The 22,730-nt window shown below is 35.2% G+C and overlaps 1 protein-coding gene across 1 annotated transcript in view; it reads left to right on the top strand.

Moving 5' to 3' along the window:
- The window catches only part of PPIP5K2 (diphosphoinositol pentakisphosphate kinase 2), an 83,093-nt gene that overhangs the window by 47,847 nt on the left and 12,516 nt on the right, over positions 1 to 22,730 (top strand). Inside the window, 7 exon segments of the mRNA XM_070373187.1 lie at positions 6,368 to 6,495; positions 7,063 to 7,177; positions 12,751 to 12,858; positions 14,623 to 14,739; positions 17,248 to 17,415; positions 19,689 to 19,862; positions 21,159 to 21,231. Of these exon segments, the coding sequence (XP_070229288.1) occupies positions 6,368 to 6,495; positions 7,063 to 7,177; positions 12,751 to 12,858; positions 14,623 to 14,739; positions 17,248 to 17,415; positions 19,689 to 19,862; positions 21,159 to 21,231 (883 nt within the window).

A 22,730-nucleotide genomic window follows, 5' to 3' on the forward strand; every position in this document is an offset into this window, starting at 1 on the left:
ACTCGGCACTTGCACTGCTGAGGGCTTGGGTTCAGTCCCTGATTGGGGAACTAATATCCTGCAAGCTGTGTGGCACAGCCAAAAGAAAAGAAGGTCCTTTAAAAATAGTCACAATGGGATGTGACATCAATGGGATGGCCATGTGACATGGCCATGTAACATGCTCCCTTTGTCTATCCCCTTCAATCTACAACCAGTAAAATATAAACAACTCAACAAAGGTGCCTCTGCATAACACACCAGGACACCACAAAATTCTGTCCATCTTATACCTGAAAGTAGCTGGGCTAGAAAACAGAGGACGTGCCTGTGTTCCCAGACCCCCGGTCCTAGTTGGCTGAGCCTTCAGCCTCAGAGAACGCAGTAGCTTTAGGAGTGGTGGCACACACAACTCCAGCGTCTCAGCTGCAGTGGCACCCATGGCCGCAAGGAACTGGGTGTTAGTGGTCGTGGGGCCTGTGACCCCATCCTTCCAGCCATGGAGGTCCTCCCACTACGGAGGTGAGAGCTGCAGCTCTCACCACCCCAGCAGTGGCAGTGCCCATGAATACTAACAGCCTTGGACATGACAGGGGTACCTGTGACCCTGGCTCCCTTCCCCCACCTTATTTGTCTCCTCGTAGTGGCGACGCCTGAAACCTATTAGACCCTGGACGCAGTGGAGGGGCTCCGTTTCCTGGCGGCCTAGGCAGAGATACTGGCAGCACCCATAGAAACAAGGCACCAGTAACCTTGGAGGTTACAGTAGCAACAAGGACACCGGGTGACCACACCTAGCAGATGCAGTGGAGTGTCAGACGTTCCTCAGATACAACCAGTGGCTTAAGAAAAACCAAAAGCTTATGCCGTAGTGCCACCTACTAGAGAAGAGATCAGGATTGCAAGGAGAAATATCAGTAACCTCAGATATGCAGATGACACCACCCTTATGGCAGAAAGTGAAGAAGAACTAAAGAGCCTCTTGATGAAGCTTCAACGGGAGAGTGAAAAAGCTGGCTTAAAACTCAACATTCATAAAACTAAGATCATGGCATCTGGTCCCATCACTTCCTGCAAATAGAAGGGGAAACAATGGAAACAGTGACAGACTTTATTTTCTTGGGCTCCAGAAATCACTGCAGATTGTGACTGCAGCCATGAAATTAAAAGATGCTTGCTCCTTGGAAGAAAAGCTATGACAAACCTAGACAGCATATTAAAAAGCAGAGACATTACTTTGCCAACAAAGGTCCATCTAGTCAAAGCTATGGTTTTTCCAGTAGTCATGTATGGATGTGAGAGTTGTGCCAGAAAGAAGGCTGAGCGCAGAAGAACTGATGCTTTTGAACTGTGGTGTTGGAGAAGACTCATGAGGGTCCCTTGGACTGCAAGGAGATCCAACCAGTCCATCCTAAAGGATATCAGTCCTGAATATTCATTGGAAGGACTGATGCTGAAGCTGAAGCTCCAATACTTTGGCCACCTGATGTGAAGACCCGACTCATTAGAAAAAACACTGATGCTGGGAAACACTGATGCTGGCGGGAGGAGAAGGGGACGACAGAGGATAAGGTTGTTGGATGGCGTCACCGACTTGGACATGAGTTTGAGCAAGCTCCAGGAGATGGTGAAGGACGGAAATCTGGCGTGCTGCAGTCCATAGGGTTACAAAGAGTTGGACAGGACTGAGTGACTGAGCAACAACTGAAGAAGAGAACAAAAACTAACAAATGGGACTGCTGCTGCTGCTGCTGCTAAGTTGCTTCAGTCGTGTCCAACTCTGTGACCCCATAGACGGCAGCCCACCATATTCCGCTGTCCCTGGGATTCTCCAGGCAAGAACACTGGAGTGGGTTGCCATTTCCTTCTCCTTTCTTCTGCATGAAAGTGAAAGGTGAAAGTGAAGTCACTTAGTCGTGTCCTATCCTCAGCGACCCCATGGACTGCAGCCTACCAAGGTCCTCTGTCCATGGGATTTTCTAGGCAAGAGTACTGGAGTGGGTTGCCATTGCCTTCTCCAAACAAATGGGACTATATCAAACTAAAAAGCTTCTGTACATTAAATATTGAAAAAGTACCAAATGAGAAAAGATGTTTGCAAATCATATATTCAATTTGAAGGTAATATTCAAAATATATGAAGAACTCCCACAACTCAACAAAAAACCAAATAACCCAATTAAACAGTAAGCTGAAAAGCTAAGAATTGTTCCAGAGAGGACATACAGACTGCCAAGAGACTCATGAAAAGATGTTCATCATCACTAATTATTAGGAAAATGCCGATCAAAAACAGAATGAGAGATCATCTCAGGCCTGTTTGAATGGCTGTTACCAAAAAGGCAAGAAGTAACAAGTACTGGAAAGGATATGGAGAAAAGGGAACTCTGGTACCTTGTTGGTGGGAATGTAAACTGGTGCAGCTACTATGGAAAACAGTTTGGAGCTTCCTCAGAAAGTTAAGAATAGTACTAGTGTATGATCTAGCTATTCCACTTCTGGGTATTTGTCTAAAAACTATGAAGAGAGTAATTTGAATAGATACATACAACCCTGTGTTCGTGGTGGCATTATTTACAATAGCCAAGACATGGAAATTGCCCATTGATGAATGAATGGATGAAGGAGGGTATATAATACAGTGGAATACTACCCAGCCGTAAAAAATATCTGTATCATCTTGCCATTTGTGGCAACAGGGATGGACCTTGAGAATATTGCATTAAATAAGTCCTTCAGATAAAAATTGATACTATATGATTCTACATAAATGTGAAATATTAAAATTTTTTAAATAAGTGAGCAAACTGAGCAAAAGAAACACATATTCATAGAGAAAAGAGTAATAATTACTAAAAGGGAAAGGAGGTGAATTGAGTAAAGAGGGTCATTTGTATGGTAATGAGTGGAAGCTAAGCTTTTGATGTTGAGCATACTGTAGTTTATACAGAAGCTGTATGCATGAAACATGTTATAAACCAACATTACCTCAATAGATTACATAGTAAAAATAGCCTCAATGGTATGATGGAAGATAAGGATATTTAAAGATTATAATATTTGATATAGCTGAATTATCCTTTGGAAATGTTTAAAATACTTCAGCATTTGCAAAGTTGTTAGAATTTATAATATTTTACATGTATTTTTATATGTACATTTTAATAAATATAATTAAAATAAAAGATTAGTATTAATATTCTCTTAATTAAGATGGTGACTGAACTGAAGTGAGCAACTGAACTGAATTGAGATGGCACACATTTGTTGAAGTTGGAAGATCATTTTGTTATTTGTAGATAATGAAACAGAGTTCTTTATAATAGTATTTGCAATATAAATTCCAGTGATACTTACTAAATGTGTCACATAATAAACTTTCAAATATCTTCAGCTGTATTTTAGTCAGTTCTTTTTATGGTAGAAATATTAGAAGAGAACTTGGGCATCTAACAGTTAATTAAGTCTGACAGGACTGAATCGACTTACACGCATGCATGCATTGGAGAAGGAAATGGCAACCCACTCCAGTATTCTTGCCTGGAGAATCCCAGGAATGGAGGAGCCTGGTTGGCTGCCTTCTATGGGGTCGCACAGAGTCGGACATGACTGAAGTGACTTAGCAGCAGCAACTGGTTGTGGCAACTTGCTTTTTCAGCTCCACAAGATATGTCACTGTTTTGAAGGGAAAGAAGTCTTTACTATAAAAATAATATATCTTGTTGTAAAATTAGAAAATATATGGCCAAAAAAAATCAATATGGCATTACCAATTAGACAAAAACATTTCACAGTTGCAGAAAATTCTGAAAGGCCTTTCCCTTAAATTCATGGACTTTTTTTTTTTTTTCTAAATTCATATATATAGCAAATATGTTCTTCACAAAAATGGAACCAGGAAAGCGTACTGTTTTACAACCTGATTTTTTTTTTCTTGGCCTTATGAAGTTTTTTCCAAATCAGTAAAGCTGAATATACTTCAATATAAAGCTGAGTATATTCAATATATTCAAGTATATTTAATATACTCAATATACTTCCTAATAGCTGATGAAGTAATACTATTTAGCCAATTTCTCACATTTGGAAATGTGGATTCCTTTAATTTCTTACACTTTGCTTATGTGTATGTCTTTATGTGCAGTCAAGACGACTTCTTTAGCTCAAGATCTCCTTTACCAGCTTTCTTCCAGGCTCTCAGTGTATGAGATTGACTATTTACTTGTACCTTGACTAATAATGACACAAAAATATCCTTTGATGATTTTAAATTTCAGCATTTTCCTTTTGTTTACACATACATACACAGTTACATACACATTTCATATTTTTCATGCCCAATTTCTTTATGTTGGTGAGATTACTGAACCAACCAAGCTTTTGTGTTTAAAGATAAACGACCCAAGAAGTTCCATTTTCATACATCTTCCATATGTAATCAATCAACCTTTTTTTTTATTAGGCAGTTTTGAGATTTGTTGTCCATATTAATTTTTTGCCACCTGGGAGGTATGTAATGTAACCTTTAAATGCAGGTGTCCCAGAAAAATCTTGGGGAGAGAATGTATGCCTGTTTCTTCCCTGCTTATGTCTGCTCTTCCTTCTTTCTCTGTCCCTGCTTCCCTCTGCCTTCACCCCATTTCTGCCTTCTTCCTCTTAAACCTTCTCTTCCTATTTATACACTCATCACAGATTTTTTTCTTCAGTTCAGTGGCTCAGTCATGTCCAACTCTTTGCGACCCCATGGACTGGAGCACGCCAGGCCTCTGTGTCCATCACCAGGTCCTGGAGTTACTCAAACTCGTGTCCATTGAGTCGGTGATGCCATCCAACCATCTCATCCTCTTTCGTCCCCTTCTCCTCCCGCCTTCAATCTTTCCCAGCATCAGGGTCTTTTCAAATGAGTCGGTTCTTCACATCAGGTGGCCAAAGTATTAGAGCTTCAGCATCAGTCCTTCCAATGAGTATTCAGGATTGATTTCCTTCAGGATGGACCAGTTGGATCTCCTTGCTGTCCAAGGGACTCTCAAGAGTCTTCTCCAACACCACAGCTCAAAAGCATCAATTCTTCGGCACTCAGCTTTCCTTATGGTCCGGTTACCATTTATGAAGACAGAGACATGAGCAGTGGAAGATAGATCATTGAATTAAAGATCCCACCTCCAGGTGGAACCCTCATCTGTCCCCCGGCTGACCACAGAGTGTCCCCCTACCTCCTCTCCAGAGCATCATTCCTTCGTATCTGCTGCCAGAGCCACAGTTCCATTCATTCCAAGGACTAACTTTATAAAATTCCACACCTGGAGTGACCTCTAGTCACCCAGCATCCACTTTATGTCTCCAAATTGTGTAGGACTGCAATCTTTTGATCAGTTTCTGAGAAAATGCAATGAAGCGTTTCACTCTTTTAATTTAAAGCCACTAATAAAATATGTAGTTGGTCAGCCCAACAGTTTCTTACCTGCCACCAGTACCAGTGACAGTTTCTTGTCATTCCCTGGGCAAGTCGTATCCTAGCCAGTGTTCAAATTAATGAAATACTTTTCTCCAGGATTTTGGTGAAGGGTGGGCTGTGTCTAATTTTGCTAATGCATCTCCCAGATTTCAGAGAACTACCAGCTTTGCCATGAGTCAAAGCTTAAAGATCTATTTCTGCTGTTTTTCTCAAACCAAAGCTCATTGGAAAAATAATGTATAGTGTTACTTGTTTTATTATAGCAATTTCCTAATTAAAGCAGTTAATTAATGCAAAAAAAGTTTTTCATGTCAGATCATTTTCTCATCTATCCTTGTGAACTGTAATTTTTATTTCTATTATAATTACTGTTAACAGTTTTGGTTATAATTTCTCATAAATTTAATTAACTTATAATGGCAATATAGCTCATTAAATTTGATAATTTAGTGGCATTTTTCGCTCACCAGTCGTTAAAACTTTGTATTGACCAAAGACAAATAATTTGTTAACCTTTTTAATCATTAACATTCAAATAGACAAAAATTTCATGGTTTCAATTTGTATTTCTTTATGTTTGTTGACTATTTGTTCTATGCTTTACTAGTTGTGCACTTAATCCATCTTTCTTTTAGGGTTGTTTCTACATTTAAAACCTTATTATCATCATGGTTGCATTCATCATTCATCCTCTCCTCTTTAGAAATTACTTGTTTTTTCAGTTCCACAAAAAAATATTCTTCTAATTACACTCAATAGTGTGGGGACTAATATACTTGAAGTTGTAGAAATGTAAATTAATAATTGTGTAATGTTCAAAAAAGGCTTGATAAAAATATTTGTCACTCACTAAGATTCTTAAATTTAGTAATACCTTTATTGGAATTCTTTATGATTATACCCTTTTTCTAATAGTGTGTATTTTCTGCTCAGGAATATGGTATAACTAAAGCTGAAAAACTGGAGATTGCCAAAGGCTACTGTACTCCTCTAGTTAGAAAAATTCGCTCAGATCTTCAAAGGACACAAGATGATGACACTGTAAATAAACTCCATCCTGTGTAAGAGACTGTACTGGTATTTAAGTCTATAGGCATCTGTTTTTGCATACTTGAAATCTAAATTTTTGTTGTTCCTATGACTAAGGCAGGAGTGTATCACTTGGTACACTGTGGAAATACAGATTACCTAGATGTTCCGAATAGTGAACTTTTCAACCAGTATTCTTTTTGGCTCCAAACTGGAGGAAAAAACTGAGGGTCACAGGGAAAGGGGATGTGTGTTACCATTCACATGTGATCATCAGTGATCATCCTCATTCAGCAGCATTAACATCTGTGAGCTCCTTTAGTGCTGTGATCTCTTTCAGTGTTAATAAAGGTGCTTAAATGACCTTCTTACAGTGAACTTGACTAATATTAACTCTTCTTTGACTAATCTCAGTGGTCTCAGTTAGTTTCAGTTATCTTCATGTTAGAGAAATGTCTACTAAGAACACCTCATTGTGATGGAAAGAGTGATAGATTCACTTACTAGAAGATTAAATTCCATTTTACAAAATAATTTCAGTACTTAATGAGTCTTAACTGTGTGGTTATGTTTTAACACTGTCTGCTCCTGACTTTTAGGTATTCCAGAGGTGTTCTGTCACCTGAACGTCATGTCCGTACCAGATTGTATTTCACCAGTGAAAGTCACGTACATTCTTTACTGTCTATTCTTCGCTATGGTGCTTTATGCGATGTAAGTAGAATAAGTTACATCAATCTACTTAACAAGTATGTGTTACTGAATTTGTAATCAGATCACTGACATCATTTTTTATTGTACAGTTTTTAATAATTCATTATTTGTCATCATTTGTCAAGAGTCTACTGTTTACCAAGCATTGTGCTAGATGTTGGAGATAATGACATGTTTTCTTCCTTCTGGAGGAAATCCCTTTAAGCCAACAATAATACAAATTATTGTAAGTGATCTACAAGCTGGTGACAGTAAGATGAAGAGAATCTGATGAATTCGCATTATTTAGGGATTAGAATCGACAGGATTTGGTGTTTGGACATTGTGACTCTTACTGTAACATAATGAATCAATACCAAAGCTTACTGGCTTAAAACAAGTACTGACATTTTTGGTTTTTTTTTTCTCTGTCCTGCTTTAAATGCTTGACTTGGGTCATTTAGGCAGTTTTGCATTGTGTCTCTCATGAGATTGCAGCTCAGACAGTGGCTGGAGCTCAAATCACCTCACAGCTTTCTTTTCATATCTAGTTCTTGATGTGCTGACTGTCAAGTGGGGGCTTGGCTGGGGTTATGGACCAGAATACATACCATGGCCTCTTCGTGTGACCTCAGAATACAGCATATTCCTCAGAAGATAGCAGCTGAGTTCCAGAAGTGCACTAAGAGAAAAAAAGAGCAAGCATAAAGTATTTTTGTGATCTAACTTACGAGGTTATGTCCTTTCACTCTTACTGAGCATTTTTGTTTGAAGTGGTCACAGAGGTCCATCCAGGTTCAAGGGAGGGAGGATAGACCCATAGTACTAGATGAGTGGAATATCACTTGTCACTCACTGTAAGATGAGTCCTTGGGATTGGAAATATTTTGGTGGCCATTTGAAAAACGGGGTCTGTCACGGTATGTTAGCATACAATCCATATTTCTCCCACGTGCAGATTTCACTAATCTCCTCTACAATATTCCTCCAAGCTTATCTATTATAGCATAAACTTGACCTCCAGGATCTCATTATCTAAATTGTTCAGATATGGGTGGGACTCTTTGGGTAGAACCCTTTGAGTGCCCAGGAGAACTCAGTCTCATTTCAGAGACCTATGAAATGAAGACACCAATTATCTGTCATACATTTGACATACAGCATCGAGAAGCATAGGATAACTGCCTTAGGCAACCTTTTCAAAAAGAGGGGAAAACAGAAGGTACACCATGGTCGTCACTGCTCCATGGCAGTTTTGAAGTGTGCCTAGGTACTTAATCCCCGTTCCTTAATCAGGGCTCTGGCATACTACTAGGAGTTGTTTTTAATGGTTCATGGCTTTATACTTTTGATTCTTGATGGCTTCATCTAGGTCATCCTTCCTTCTCCATAAAAAGTAGCTCATGCTTGCAGCTAAGTAGTTTTTTTAACCTGCTTCCTGCCCAAAGAAGTTTGGAGATCCAGAGGTCTTTTTACTTTTAGTTCAAGATGGTATAATTTTAAAAGACAAAAAGGAATATATAATCTACTCTATTAATTCACACCCACAGATCTCTTAAGAATAAGTTAATTTATACATTGGACTCCCTCTTTGGCTGCTGAGAGAGTACTCAGCAGTCTTTATTGTTTAATAGGGAGTATCTGAGAGATATGCTGATATGATCCTGAGAAAGTCATTGTGTCTTTGAAAAATCTGTGAGCCTTAAGTCTTTCTGAAGTCTTAGCAAGTGTTTTTACCATCATACCCATGTTTTCATGACAGATTCTTGTGTTTCCATTCTTCCTAAAAGCCACTTTGGAATTATAGCATTGTTGACTCTCTGGAGAGGCTGGAAATAAGAAACAGTTTTATTTCTGATTCCTGCAAGTCTTGGATCCTTTTTAATAAACCATTTCCTATAGCTTATCTCCCTCTCCTCAATGTTTATCAGAGGTAACGAGAAGAATCTTGATGGTGTTTTCAGAATTTTTTCTGGAAGTCTTAGTAGCTAGCTCATTGAATTACACTGTCTACAGGCTATAGTATTTCTATATTTTATGCCACTATGTAGAATGCATTTTTTATCCTATAGTTTCCAATAAGGTTTTTTTAACCCTCCTATCCCTCACCAACAGTCTCCTCAGTGTCCTTTAGGCTTTCATTAACACTCTTTTTGAGGCATCTTAACTTTCCTTACCACTCTCCTTGAGGCCCTTCCTGTGCTTACAGATATGCAAAGTAAGAAAGGAGAGTCAAGGAAGGTTCCCATATTACCAACATAGGATCATTTACAAAATTATCCATCATTCACTGAGAAGAGTAACATTTGCAGAAATATCAGGTGTTAGAAGGAAAGCAATGAGTTTAGTTTTAGACAGCTTGAGTTTGAGGCGCTAGTTCTCAAGAGAACTCAATCTCATTTCAAAGACCTATGAAATGAAGACATGAATTATCTGTCTGTCATAGGTTCAACATACAATAGTGAGATAAGTGAAGATAAATCAAGTGGAGATGACCAGTAGCATGTTTATATGTAAGGCTAGAGGTATGGGTTGAAGGCACAAGAGTTGGGAAGCCAACACATTAATGATGCCTGAGGCAGTAGCTGTAGATAAGATTCCCTGGAAGTCAGTATTTGAAAAAGTGAGGAAAATGACATTTTAGAGATTAGCAGTGGAAGTGCTAACCAAGCAGATTTAGAAATTATAAAACCCCTTTCTCAGTACACTCAAACCACAGATTATCTAGAATACACTGTCACTTCTATTATATATCAAAAATATCTTTCAGCCATCTCTAAGGTACCAAAAAATAAGAATTAAAAAAATTTATATATATATATATATTATATATATATATATATAGGTATATACATTTATGCACATCTATAAAAAAGTAATCCTTAAAAGAAAATGAATTCAACTTTGTATTCTTTTGTACTTATTAAAATAAAGGACAGTGAAATGTACATGAAGATTTGGCATATGTCTCTTGATTCTTAATATCTCTTATCATTGGGCCTTGATGAATAATTATTCACAGAGTTACCCTAAGGCTGTGTAAGTGTTCTGTTCCCATCAAATTTTCTAATTCATCTGTTCTTTCCCCCTTGTTTTTATTTCTTTTTTTATTCCTTAATGGAGTAGCAAAGTAGCATCCCTTGATTACATATACAGATTATGTGTGCTCAATCGCTCAGTCATGTCTAACTCTGTGACCCATGGACTATAGCCTGCCAGGCTCCTCTGCCCATGGGATTTTCTAGGCCAGAACACTGGAGCGGGTTGTCATTTCCTACTCCAGGGCACCTTCCCAACCTAGGGATCAAACCCACGTCTCACACCTCCTGCCTTGGCAGACGGATTGTTTACCACTGAGCCACCTAGGAAGCCCATGTGGTTTAGTGGAGCTTTAATAAAAGAAATAGAGAAAAAATGACTCTTAGTTAGCAAAGGCAAGAGCTTATATATCCGTTAATAATGATGGAATTGTTTTTGGTGGGGAGAGATAGGTTTCTTTTGTGGTCACCCTTGAACCTTGCACTTAGTTATAAGATAGGAAGAACAAAGGATATGGGAATGGATAGGAAGCCTATGGTTGGAGAATAAAAGTGAATGATGGATAAAATTGTAGCAGATAAGATTGGAGAACCATTCCAGGATTGGGAAGCCCTTGAAATGTTTTAAGCAAGGAATTGAACGGCTTTGGTTGCTGTGTAGGCATTAGATAGGTAGAAGTAGATTTGAGGAAACCAGTTAGGAGGCTGTCTCACAGTGATCTAAAGAGTGTGGTGGCTGTAGTATATATTGCGTTCAGCTACATTTCTAAAACAAAAGCTGAACAACTCCACTGTCAAAAATCTGGGCTTCTGGGGTTTAAAAAAATTAAAGTAAAAATTAAGCTCTTATACCAAAATGATGTCCTATTTTCTAATTTTAAAACTTTAAAAAATTTATTTGAACTATAATTAATTATCCCAGCTCATATTATCCTAATAAGAGCCTGTAGCTAATATAATTAAAACCTTGTATGGTCTCTTCCCAGTTGAGATTTTTCAATGTAAACTTGGTAAAGTCTGTCTCTCCATAGTAGATTTTTTTTTTTAAGATTTATTGAGGAAATAAAATTATAAGTAAGATTTCAAGGAATATATTTAATGATCCTTAATTGTTTAAAAAAGATTTTTATGAATTCTTGCATATTAATTGTGTTTAGGAAGATGCTATAAAATATTTTGTTTTATCTTTTCATTAGATCAGACCTAGCAAAGTCTATATCTGTACCACTGAATTAGATATTACATGGTGTTCTTATTAATAATACCATATCACAGAATCTAATAGATCTTTTCAATCTTGAAAATTTTCAATATTTAAGCCCATCACTTACAATAATTTACATCTAGTGGTATTCAGTAATGCTATGCTAATTTGTTTTTCTTATAAGTTTTGAAAGAAAACATACATACATCTTTGAACATATCCCCTCCTCAAACATAGGCAGATACACACAAACACATGCAGTTTTTACTGTGGAGTGTTGCTTAAGTTGGGAGCAACTACTCTATAGCATTTAAACGTATTAATAGCCATTTGTTGAAACTTAAGTATACATGTAATTACACAAATGACATATAATATTGCTTTAACTTTACTTTCCAAAAATTTGGAATGCTTCCTCAGAGACGGATGATGTCCAAATTTAAAAAGGAAATACGTGTTGAATTTTAAAAAGTCAGCATGTGGTCTTGACTTTTGGCTTTTGCGTGTCAAATTTTATTTTTTCTTAAAACACAGTCTATATTAAAGCTGAAACTCTTACATACTCTCAGTGTATATATAAAACCCTTATATACAAAAAAATTGTTGGATGCTTTTATATATTTGTAATGTTTATGACATGAGATGAAGGACATTATCTCTGATGTACATAAGGTGTCAATAGACCTTGTTGATTATTGACTGTAGATTTTGAACTTTGAGTAGTTTTCCCTTTTGAGATAGAATTTTCTACTTTGAATGCTTGTAATACATGTTCTGTAAGGTCCCTTTCAGTTCTGACGCTCTTTAATTACATGTTTAAAGACCATTGATTCTCTAAATGATGGTGGAGTGATTTTAGGAATGAAGCAGATGGTTTTAAGAATCTGCCTGTATTTTCTCCTGCTAATTGTTTTAAAATATCTACAGTTTAAAAAACTACAGTGGAATGAGAGATATTTAATTATAGTCATTACTTTCATGGGATAGTGTTCTGTTTTATGAAACATGACACTATATTAGTTACATTGGAATTTAAGGTTAACAACTGCCCCTTACCCTCAAAATTCAATTAATAGGTATCATATCTCAAGATAGTCTTTATTTTTACTTTCTATGAGTTACTAAAAAAAAAAAAAAATACCACTAGAGTTTCTAATACTACTGATAAGAGAATTAAAATTATTTAAGCTTAGGTGATTTATTAAATTTAAATTAATGGAGTTATTTTGAAAGATTGTGTGTGGAAGTATTTCATTTGTGTAATGTCAATCAGGATTAAACGAACTGTCATAATGAAAATAAAATGATTTTCAAGTAATATGAGAAAATGCTTACTATATACCTTTGTTCAGGAATCAAAGGACGAACAGTGGAAACGAGCTATGGATTATTTAAATGTTGTCAATGAACTCAACTACATGACTCAGATTGTTATCATGCTTTATGAGGACCCTAACAAGGTAACAGAGTTCTTGATTTGCATGTGTTGTTCAGTCGCCAAGTCATCTCCGACGTTTTGAAACGCCATGAACTGCAGAACACCAGGCTTCCCCTGTCCTTCACTATCTCCCTGAGTTTGCTCAAACTTGTGTCCATTGAGTCGGTGACGCCATCCAACCATCTCATCTTCTGTCGTCCCCTTCTCCTCCTGCCCTCGATCTTTCCCAGCATCAGGGTCTTTTCCACTGAGTCAGTGCTTCACATCAGGTGGCCAAAGTATTGGAGCTTCAGCAGCAGTCCTTCCTGTGATTGTTCAGAGTTGATTTCCTTTATGATTAACTGGTTTGATCTCCTTTCTGTCCAAGGGACTCTCAAGAGTCCTTTCCAGCACAACAGTTCAAAAGTGTCCATTATTCCATGCTCAGCCTTATTTATGGTCCAGCTCTCACATCCATACATGACTACTGGAAAAACCATAGCTTTGAGTATATAGACTTTGTCGGCAATGTGGTATCTCTGCTTTTTAATACACCATCTAGGTTTGTCATAGCTATTCTTCCAAGGAGCAAGCATCTTTTTAATTTCATGGCTGCAGTCACTGTATGTGTTGATTTTGGAGCACAAGAAAATGAAATGACACTGTTTCTACTTTTTCCCCATCCATTTGCCATGAAGTGAGAGAACCGAATGTCATGATCTTTGTTTTTTGAATGTTGAGTTTTAAGACAGCTTTTTTACTCTCCTCTTCTACCTTCATCGAGAGGTTCTTTAGTTCCTCTTCAGTTTCTTCCATCTGCATATCTGAGGTTGTTGATATTTTTTCTGGCAGTCTTGATTCCAGCTTGTGATTCATCCAGCCCAGCATTTCATATGATGTACTCTTCATATAAGTTAAATAAGCAGGGTGACAATATACAGCCTTGATGTACCCATTTCCCAATTGGGAACCAGTCTGTTGTTCCATGTCTGATTCTGACTGTTGCTTCTTGACCTGCATACAGGTTCTTAGGAGGCAGGTAATGTGGTCTGGTATTCCCATCTCTTTCAGAATTTTCCAGTTTGTTGTGATCCACACAATCAAAGGCTTTAGCGTAGTCAGTGAAGCATACAGGTTCTTAGGAGGCAGGTAATGTGGTCTGGTATTCCCATCTCTTTCAGAATTTTCCACAGTTTGTTGTGATCCACACAATCAAAGGCTTTAGCGTAGTCAGTGAAGCAGGATTAGCTGTTTTTTTTAATTCCCTATGATCCAGTGTATGTTGGCAATTTGATCTCTTTGGCCTTTTTTAAATCCTGCTTGTACATCTGCAAGTTCTCAGTTCACATACTGCTGAAGCCTAGCTTGAAGGATTTTGAGCATTATCTTGCTCACATGTGAAATGAGTGCAGTTGTGTGGTAGTTTGAGCATTCTTTGGCATTGTCTTTCTTTGGGATTGGAATGAAAACTGACCTTTTCCAGTTGTGTGTGGGCACTGCTGAGTTTTCCAAATTTGCTGGCATAATGAGTGCAACACTTTAACAGCATCATCCTTTAGGATTTGAGATAGCTCAGATGGAATTCCATCACCTCCACTAGCTTTGTTCATAGTGATGCTTCCTAAGGCCCTCTTGACTTCACGCTCTGGGATGTCTGACTCTAGGTGAAAGACCACACCATCGTGGTTATCTGGGACATTAAGAGTTTTTTTGTACAATTCTTCTGTTTATTCTTGCATGTGTTACCAGAGGTAAATCAATAATTTAAAGTTTCTCATTTTGAAGATGTTCTATAATATTTTTTTAGGATCTTTCCTCTGAAGAACGCTTTCATGTTGAGTTACATTTTAGTCCAGGAGCCAAAGGATGTGAAGAAGACAAAAACTTACCCTCTGGCTATGGATATAGACCAGCTTCAAGGGAGGTAACAAAGATGAAATTCTCACTCCATAGTTACTACAGTCCTAAATTTAAATGTGACTTCTTTAAGAATTTTCTGTTACATACTGTAATTCTTATCTCAACTACTAAATAGCATGGTTTAAACTTCTTGAGGTATGGTTTGGATGGATACACATTTTTAAGCATATGAGAATTTTATATTTTATCCTTTTTCTAGATTTTTTGGGGGGGATTTTTAAGATCATTATTTAGAATGGATAACTGTAGTTTCTGTTTTTGGCTGTTGTTTTACTTGAGGACAGTCCATGCTTTACTAAACACTTGGAGTTAATTACCGCATTTTAATTCTTATAACCTTACAAAGTTAAATATGTATTCAGCTTTAAACTTTTTTTTACTAAGCTATGATACATATTGGTAACCATTCCTAAATCATAAGCGTATAGTTTAATGGTACATCACAAAATAAACACAGTTGTAAAACAACTAGCCAGGTCATAGAATAATATCATTTGAGAAGAAATAATTGTGTCCTTCAATATCATAACCTCCCTGCTTTCTCCCCAGAGATAACTACTATCTTGACTTCTGGCACATAGATTAATTTTGTCTACTTTTCGACTTTATATAAAGTGAACTCACAAAATATGTGCTTTTTTAAGGATGGGAAGTAGATTTGGCTTCTTTCATTATGTGTTTGAAATTCATCTGTTCTTCATTTCTGTTGCCATGTAGTTATTACATTAAGTAAATATGGTGCAGTTTGTTAATCCATTTCACTGTGATGATCATTTGGTTTGTTTGCAGTTCAGGGTTTGAAGATGGATGCTTTTATGAACATTCTTTTTCAGGTCTTTTTCTGAGCATATGTATGCATTTCTTTTGGATATAAAATTGCTGGGTTATAGGGTATGCATATGTTCAGTTTTTAAAAATACAGTCAAATAACTTTCCAAAGCTACTGCCATGTCTTTATCAGCACTTGGTATGATTAGTGTTTTTAATGAGTTGTTTGGGGGATTGTGGCTTAAATTTACATTATCCTTACAACCAGTAAGGACTAGTACTTTTTCTTATATTCATTGGCCACTTGAGTATGTTTTTTGTGAAGTGCTACTGGCTAGGACCAGTAGAGTGCTGAGTAGAAGTATTGATAGCAAGCATTCTTGTTCATTCTCAGACTAAAGCAGAAAGTATTTGGGAATTTTTACTGAAATTAGATGACCTCTGCAGGTCATGTTGAGAGACATAACACTTCTAGTTTTCTCTGGACATAACACTTCTTCGGAATTGAATCTTCTAGTCCTAGGACTTGGTATATATATATCTCTGAATTTAGTTGGCTATTCTTTATATCTTTTTGATAAAATTAAGATTGTTTTAATATCTTTTATTTGTCAGGTTAACTCCTAAATTCTTTTTTAATGTTGTCATAAATGACTCATTTAAATTTTATTTTGTTTGCTATTTTCAATTGAATTTTAACTCAATTTTTGTATAAAGATTTTATAACTGGCAACCTTCCTGTATGCTGTTTATTCATTCTGATAATTTATCCAGTCATTTTAATTTTCTATGTATATGATCATATCTCTGAATGATGACAGATGTCCAGTAAAATGTTGAGTAGATTTCGTGATGATAGGCATTCTTCTCTTTCAGTGATTTATTATTAACTGTGATGATTTTTTCTAGTTTTTTAGATATCCCTTACCTGGGTTGAAGTTTATTTTTTATACCCCTTAGTTTAATGAAGGTTTTTACATACTTTGGCTTCTTTTAGCCAGCGTTTATTTGTGAGGTTCACTGATGTAATTGGTTTTAGTTTGCCCATTCTTACTGCTTTAAAATATATGTTTCACTGTATGACCATGCCCCAATTTATCCATTCTATTTAGATGAATATTTAATATAATCTTTTTAAACTTACCTGTTTTCTGTACTATACTGTGAGACTCTTATATTTTGGGGACAGTATCTTATTCATCTGAGTCTTGACACATGGTAGTACTCAGTAAATATTGAGTGAGTCATCAAATGGTTATTATTTTGATTGTGCAGTCATCACATTTGTTAGAAATATTTGGAATAGAATTTGAATTTTCTATAACCAGATATTGTTTCAGTTTGTGCTTGAATTGATGACATTACTGGTAACAAAACTGACCTCTGTTTTTTTTTTTAACTGTCATTTATTTATGAATATGGCTTATTTATTTGGGCATTAGATGAAATTTTATTAAGCATTTTGTTTTATATGGCTTTTTAATTGTTATTTTATTATTTCATTTATCCAGAGAGTATATGTATTTCTTGAAGTTAGGAACTCTGTCATCTGTCTTACAATACCCAGAATAATTCTAGATTTTCATAAGAATTCATATATCAATCCATTTGAATAAATAAATGTGTGTGTGTGTGTGTATATATATACTTCAAGTTACCATACCAATTGGTGGTTTAATTTGTTCATCTAAAAAGAGTGATTTGTTTTATCTGAATTTTTTTATGTTATATTCTTTCTGCATAGAATGAAGGCAGGAGAGCTTTTAAAATTGATAGTGATGATGAACCACATACTTCCAAAAAAGATGAGGTTGATCGAGCTGTGATATTGTTTAAGCCTATGGTATCAGAGCCAATTCATATACACAGAAAGTCTCCACTTCCAAGATCTAGGAAGATGGCTACAAATGAAGTAAGTATATTTGTCAGAGCATGTTTTTTTAATGAAGTAAACTAACTATATTTTAATAAAACAGAAAAGAAAATACAGCTTTAATTATTAAGCTTGGGAACCTACCAGATTTTTAACTGTCAACTTTATCAATTTTTCAAATAAATTTTTTAAAATTAGAGGCAGAAAATACAAAGATCACTTTTTTAGAATTTGGAGTTTTATAGATTTCATAACAAAGTTCAATATAAGTAGTAAAATAAGGCCTTTTTACAAACTGATCCATTTTTTTCCTTGTCTCTTTAGGTTAGTCTAGTAAAGAACTTTTTAAAAAAATCTGATTTAATGAATCAGGAATAATTTTTGGTTAAAAGTAGTGAGGAATTTCCAGAGACACTTCAGCAGCAGCTGATTCCAGTAACACTGTAGGTTAAGATATGACATTCTAAATCGTTAACCTGATTGTAAAAGTCAGAATAGGAATTTGAAAATTGGATGCTGTAGTTGAAAACTTTACCTTTGTATTTAGATCTATAATTAAATAACTTGGGCTAATTCATATGCTCAATAACAAAATAACATTTAAATAGCTACTAAAATAACATTTAAAAGGAAAGTTGAGCAGTTGGAATGAAGTTTGTTAAGTAAATCTTTAATATCTATATACATTTTTATTCTTTAAATACCTTCATTTTGGGTGATTTATATTTTCTATAGGATGATTCAGCACTGATCTGAAATCAGTGCTTATGTTTTCTAAATTCTCAAGCAAAAGTATAAAGATAGGAGGCACCATCAACTTTTAAGCTAAAATATTTTTTGATGATCAAACACACCAAATCTTAAGTTAGGTATACTATCTAACAGTTGGTAAGTAAGAACATATACACCAAAAAAAAGAATTATGCTCATTTCTCTCGCCCCAAATTATACAAGTATATGTTCTTTTGATTCTCCCAGTTCAACAATTATGCATAGGAAAAGCATCTAAATAAAATACATTGTTTTATAATGGAAAGTGTGTACTAGTTAGGGTTTCCCGTGAATGGGATATTTTAAGTTAATTATAAAAGAGGATGATTAACAATTGTAGAATTTGAGGTTATTTGTTCTATTATAGCTTAATTTAAGAATGAGAAACCTGGGGTTAATTTTAGAAAATTGGGAAATGACATTTATTAATATAACCTAAAATATCATTTGTGTGAGGGCAGTGATTTTGATGATTTTGAACAAAGCAATCTGTAATTTATCAGGTTGTTTATAATTTCACCATTAAACCTTTTTCTACACTCCGAAAAAATTCTGTAACATTGATACAGTAAATGTATTCCTTGACTACATTTTCCAACAGAACTATATTTGTGAAATCGTCAACAAAATCATTGCCCTTTGTTAACTCTTAAAACACAGAACACGTTGCTAAACTTTTTTCTCATAAATATTTAAATAGTTGCTTTCAAGAGGTTATTTCTATGCCATGCTAAACTTTTACTTCCATAAGGGAAATTATTCAAGTAAAACCTTGAAGACTTTTTCCAGCGTCCATCATCTCCATGGATATCAGAAGTTTGTACTTCCCAAAGACACACAGAGAAAAAGACTATTCTCTTCATTTTGTGCAAGTAGATTTTACTGTGTCCTCACTGTCTGAAATCTGAACATGCAAACATATAATATGAGAATGTTTGCTGCATGTTTTGTCTACTGAACTCTACAAATAATCTTTGGAAGGCGTAAATAAATAGATAGCATATAAGTGTAGACGAGTGCAATTTGAATCCTCCATCTCATGATCTCTAATTTTTTTGTCTGGCAAACAAATTTTCCTTTATACATTATATACACTGAAGTCTCTTTAACCCTTTGAAGGATTCTTTAGTGCTTTGGGTTGAAAAGTTTACCCAGTATAGCATAAAACCTCTTAAATATCTAAAATTAAGCAGAATACATTCAAATTTTTAACATTGCCAAGATAAAAAATTGTTAAAATCTTTCCAGTTCTAAGAGAGAAGGGACAACTATTAAGCAGTATAAATATTTTGCATTTTAAGATAAGAAAGTAATTCTCATAATTGTTATTACTCACAATTAGATTTATAAGTGAGTCCTATCAATTTCTCAAATACTAAAATATTTGGCTCCCAAATTACTGTTTAATAGTTTTTTTAAAAAATTGATAAGCACAAACAAACTGTATTTTTTTTTCTTTCTGATCATTTGGCTCTGTTGTATCTAACTTTGCATGCTCTGCTTTTTTTTTTTTTTTTTTTTGCCCCTTTTCTCACTTCTAGGAAGAGAGCCCCCTGAGTGTGTCTAGCCCAGAGGGTACTGGTACCTGGCTGCATTACACCAGTGGTGTGGGCACTGGGCGTCGAAGACGCAGATCAGGGGAACAAATCACTTCTTCCCCTGTCTCCCCCAAATCATTGGCTTTCACATCCAGTATTTTTGGCTCATGGCAACAGGTTTTTAAACTTTACTTCATTAAACATTTTTCCTCCCCGCATTCAGAGCAACAAACAGCTGTCTTGGAGGACATCTAATCCCTTATATTTTACATCAGAGTAAATCCTTCCGTTTTTTAATTTTGAATTCATTTTAAAACACTTGTGATGTCTGACAATATTTTGAGGGAAAGAAACCACTTAAATTGCTTATGTTTAGCATTTTTACTGGAGGGGGTTAAATATCCAGGATTTTAAAATTAGTCAATAAAATTTACATTCCTGGAACTTTAGCTTGTTAATAAAATTTTTTTAAAAGGAAAGAAAAATTTTTTAATTTAATTGTCCTTTAAAATATTCAGAAATAAAGTTATAAAATTTTATAGTAAGGAAATTTAATAACGTTTTCCTCCATAATTAAAAAATAGATTCCATTTGGAATTTGCTGAGAACCTAAAAATTTTTTTTTAATACCCAGATTTATGTGGCCCTGTGTTAATTAGCAGGATACATCGAATACTGGTGATTCTCTCCCTCACTTTGTATTATCTGAAAGTATTATCTTAATTATGTACAATATGGTTTTTTTTTTTAGCTGTATAATATATTAATGCTTTCTTTAAGATAAAAGGGGACAATGTATATGTGCCCATCAACAATATGCCCCAACAAAAGGAGTCAAAATAAATGACTTCAGAAGGACTTTTTGTGGTGACGTTTGGAAACTTAAAATACTGTGGGTTTTGGGGGTTTTTCACAATGGAAGGTCTGCTGTTACACATGACTTTTCCAAGAACTTCAGCAATTTCCTTTTGGAAATACAATGCATTGATTATAGGAAAAGGGATTATGGTATCCATTAAGGCTGTGAATATTCAAAGGTTACTCTGATAAAGCCTGTGCATGGATCAGTAATTGTATGGTGATCTCAACAGTCTCTGTCTGTCTTTTCTTTTGTTTGTGATTGTTTTTTCCCCCTTCAAATACAGGAGCTGTTTAAGAGTGGGCATTTGGCTTCTTTTAAGAGAGAGTGAAATTATATCAGTCTATAATAATTGTTTCTTTTCATCTGTCTTGTTTCATACGTGATATTTATTCTGAATGCCTGCTTCGCACCACTTCATTGCAAGGACCTCATATGAAATGGACTCCCTTCACAAGGGGATCTTGCATGATCTTTCATATCTTGTGTATTTCTACTAATATTTATCATACAGCTTATTAACCTTTGTCTGTCTGAAACAGGCTGCAAATGAAATATGGACTTTTTAGTTTATTTTACTGTTTTACTTCATTTATTTTGCTTTCCTTGTGCAGGTTGTATCTGAAAATGCTAACTACTTGCGAACACCAAGAACTCTTGTAGAACAGAAGCAGAACCCTACTGTAGGTATGTGGTCTGAAGGAAGTTGTATTCCAAACCTTAAACTCAATATTTTGCACACATGTAAAACTCTTCAGAGGTGAAAGCATGACCAAATGCTATGCTTTAGTTTTTATTTAACATGCACTAATTCAGAAATGTTGAGTTGTAAAGCTGGAAATACACAGTAAAGTTTTGATGAAATGAACAAGAAATGACATTAATTTTGTTTTATAATGCTTTTGAATGCCCATAACATAAACTGCTCAGTTTAATTGCCAGTGCTCATTTTTAATCTTGTATTCTATAAGTTAAAATCCCAGCATGTTTTAATTTAGGACGGAAACTTCATTTTTCCCAGTTGATAAAGTTGAAAATAGGCTACTGCATACAAAAAGAACTACTTTTCTGGTTAAAAAATTTTTTCAAGTGGAGAATATTTCACTTAAAATTAATTTACCTAGTTATTTACCTGTCTAGGTATACTAGTGATCTTTTTGGTCATCTCTTAAGGAAAGCCAAAGCAAAACTAATGTTTAGTGGCAGTGCTGATTTTTTTATTGACCTATAGAACATAATTGGTTCTTGGCTAACACTCAAGCAAAGCAATGTTGAAGAAAACCTTTCTAAATTTATTTTGGTTTTAAAATCATTATTGATTTTAAAACTACATCGGATAATGACATTTTTTGTAAATAATTGTCTAAATCAGTTTAATAACAACAAATTTCATGTTTTAACTATGTATGTACTATTATTTCTATTCTAAGTATATGAATGGTCCCTTGATACCTACATACTTGAAAAAATCTTTCTTTAATTATACATATGTTACAGCGATACCTTTTGATATCCCCACGGTATTTTGCCAGATACACACACACACACACACACACACACACACAACTCCTTTCTTTACATATTGTAATGTATATGATAAAAATTTACTTAATCCTTACCTAATGGTAAAAGCTTTCCTTGGTTGTAAAGACTTTTACTACAAGTTAAGCATCAAATTGGGCTTCTTATTAATTAAGATCTTAAGTTATTTAAGTATTAGAAATTTAGAGTGATTTAGGCCGAATGACCACATTGTGAAAGGAAATGTTTCACCTGGTCTTCTTGCAAATAAGTAAACTTTGATTTGCTTTATTTCATAACAGATATTGATAACTCACATTCAGGGGCATCAGGAAAGCTTCTTCATTCACAGATATACATTCAAAAATATTGATTTAATATGATTTAATTTGTGCTAGGAGAGGTTTTTTAATGTTGCCTGCTCATACAAATTGATTGACAAAATTCCTTATCATCCTAAATTAATTTTTATGATAGTGTTTTTTAATACTTTTAATATGTATATGTCTAATTATTGTGTGGGTATATTATTTTCCTCAAAGAACATTTTCTCCAGTGTAAATGCCTCCATCTGTACATATGATAAATGGTGGTGGTGACTGTATTAAGTTGACATAATAAGTGAATTGTGAGCCTGTTGAGGGCACTGCCAGATATGTGTGGTA

This window comes from Bos mutus, chromosome 7 (genome assembly GCF_027580195.1).
Source record: "Bos mutus isolate GX-2022 chromosome 7, NWIPB_WYAK_1.1, whole genome shotgun sequence".
Classification (NCBI taxonomy): Eukaryota; Metazoa; Chordata; class Mammalia; order Artiodactyla; family Bovidae; genus Bos; species Bos mutus.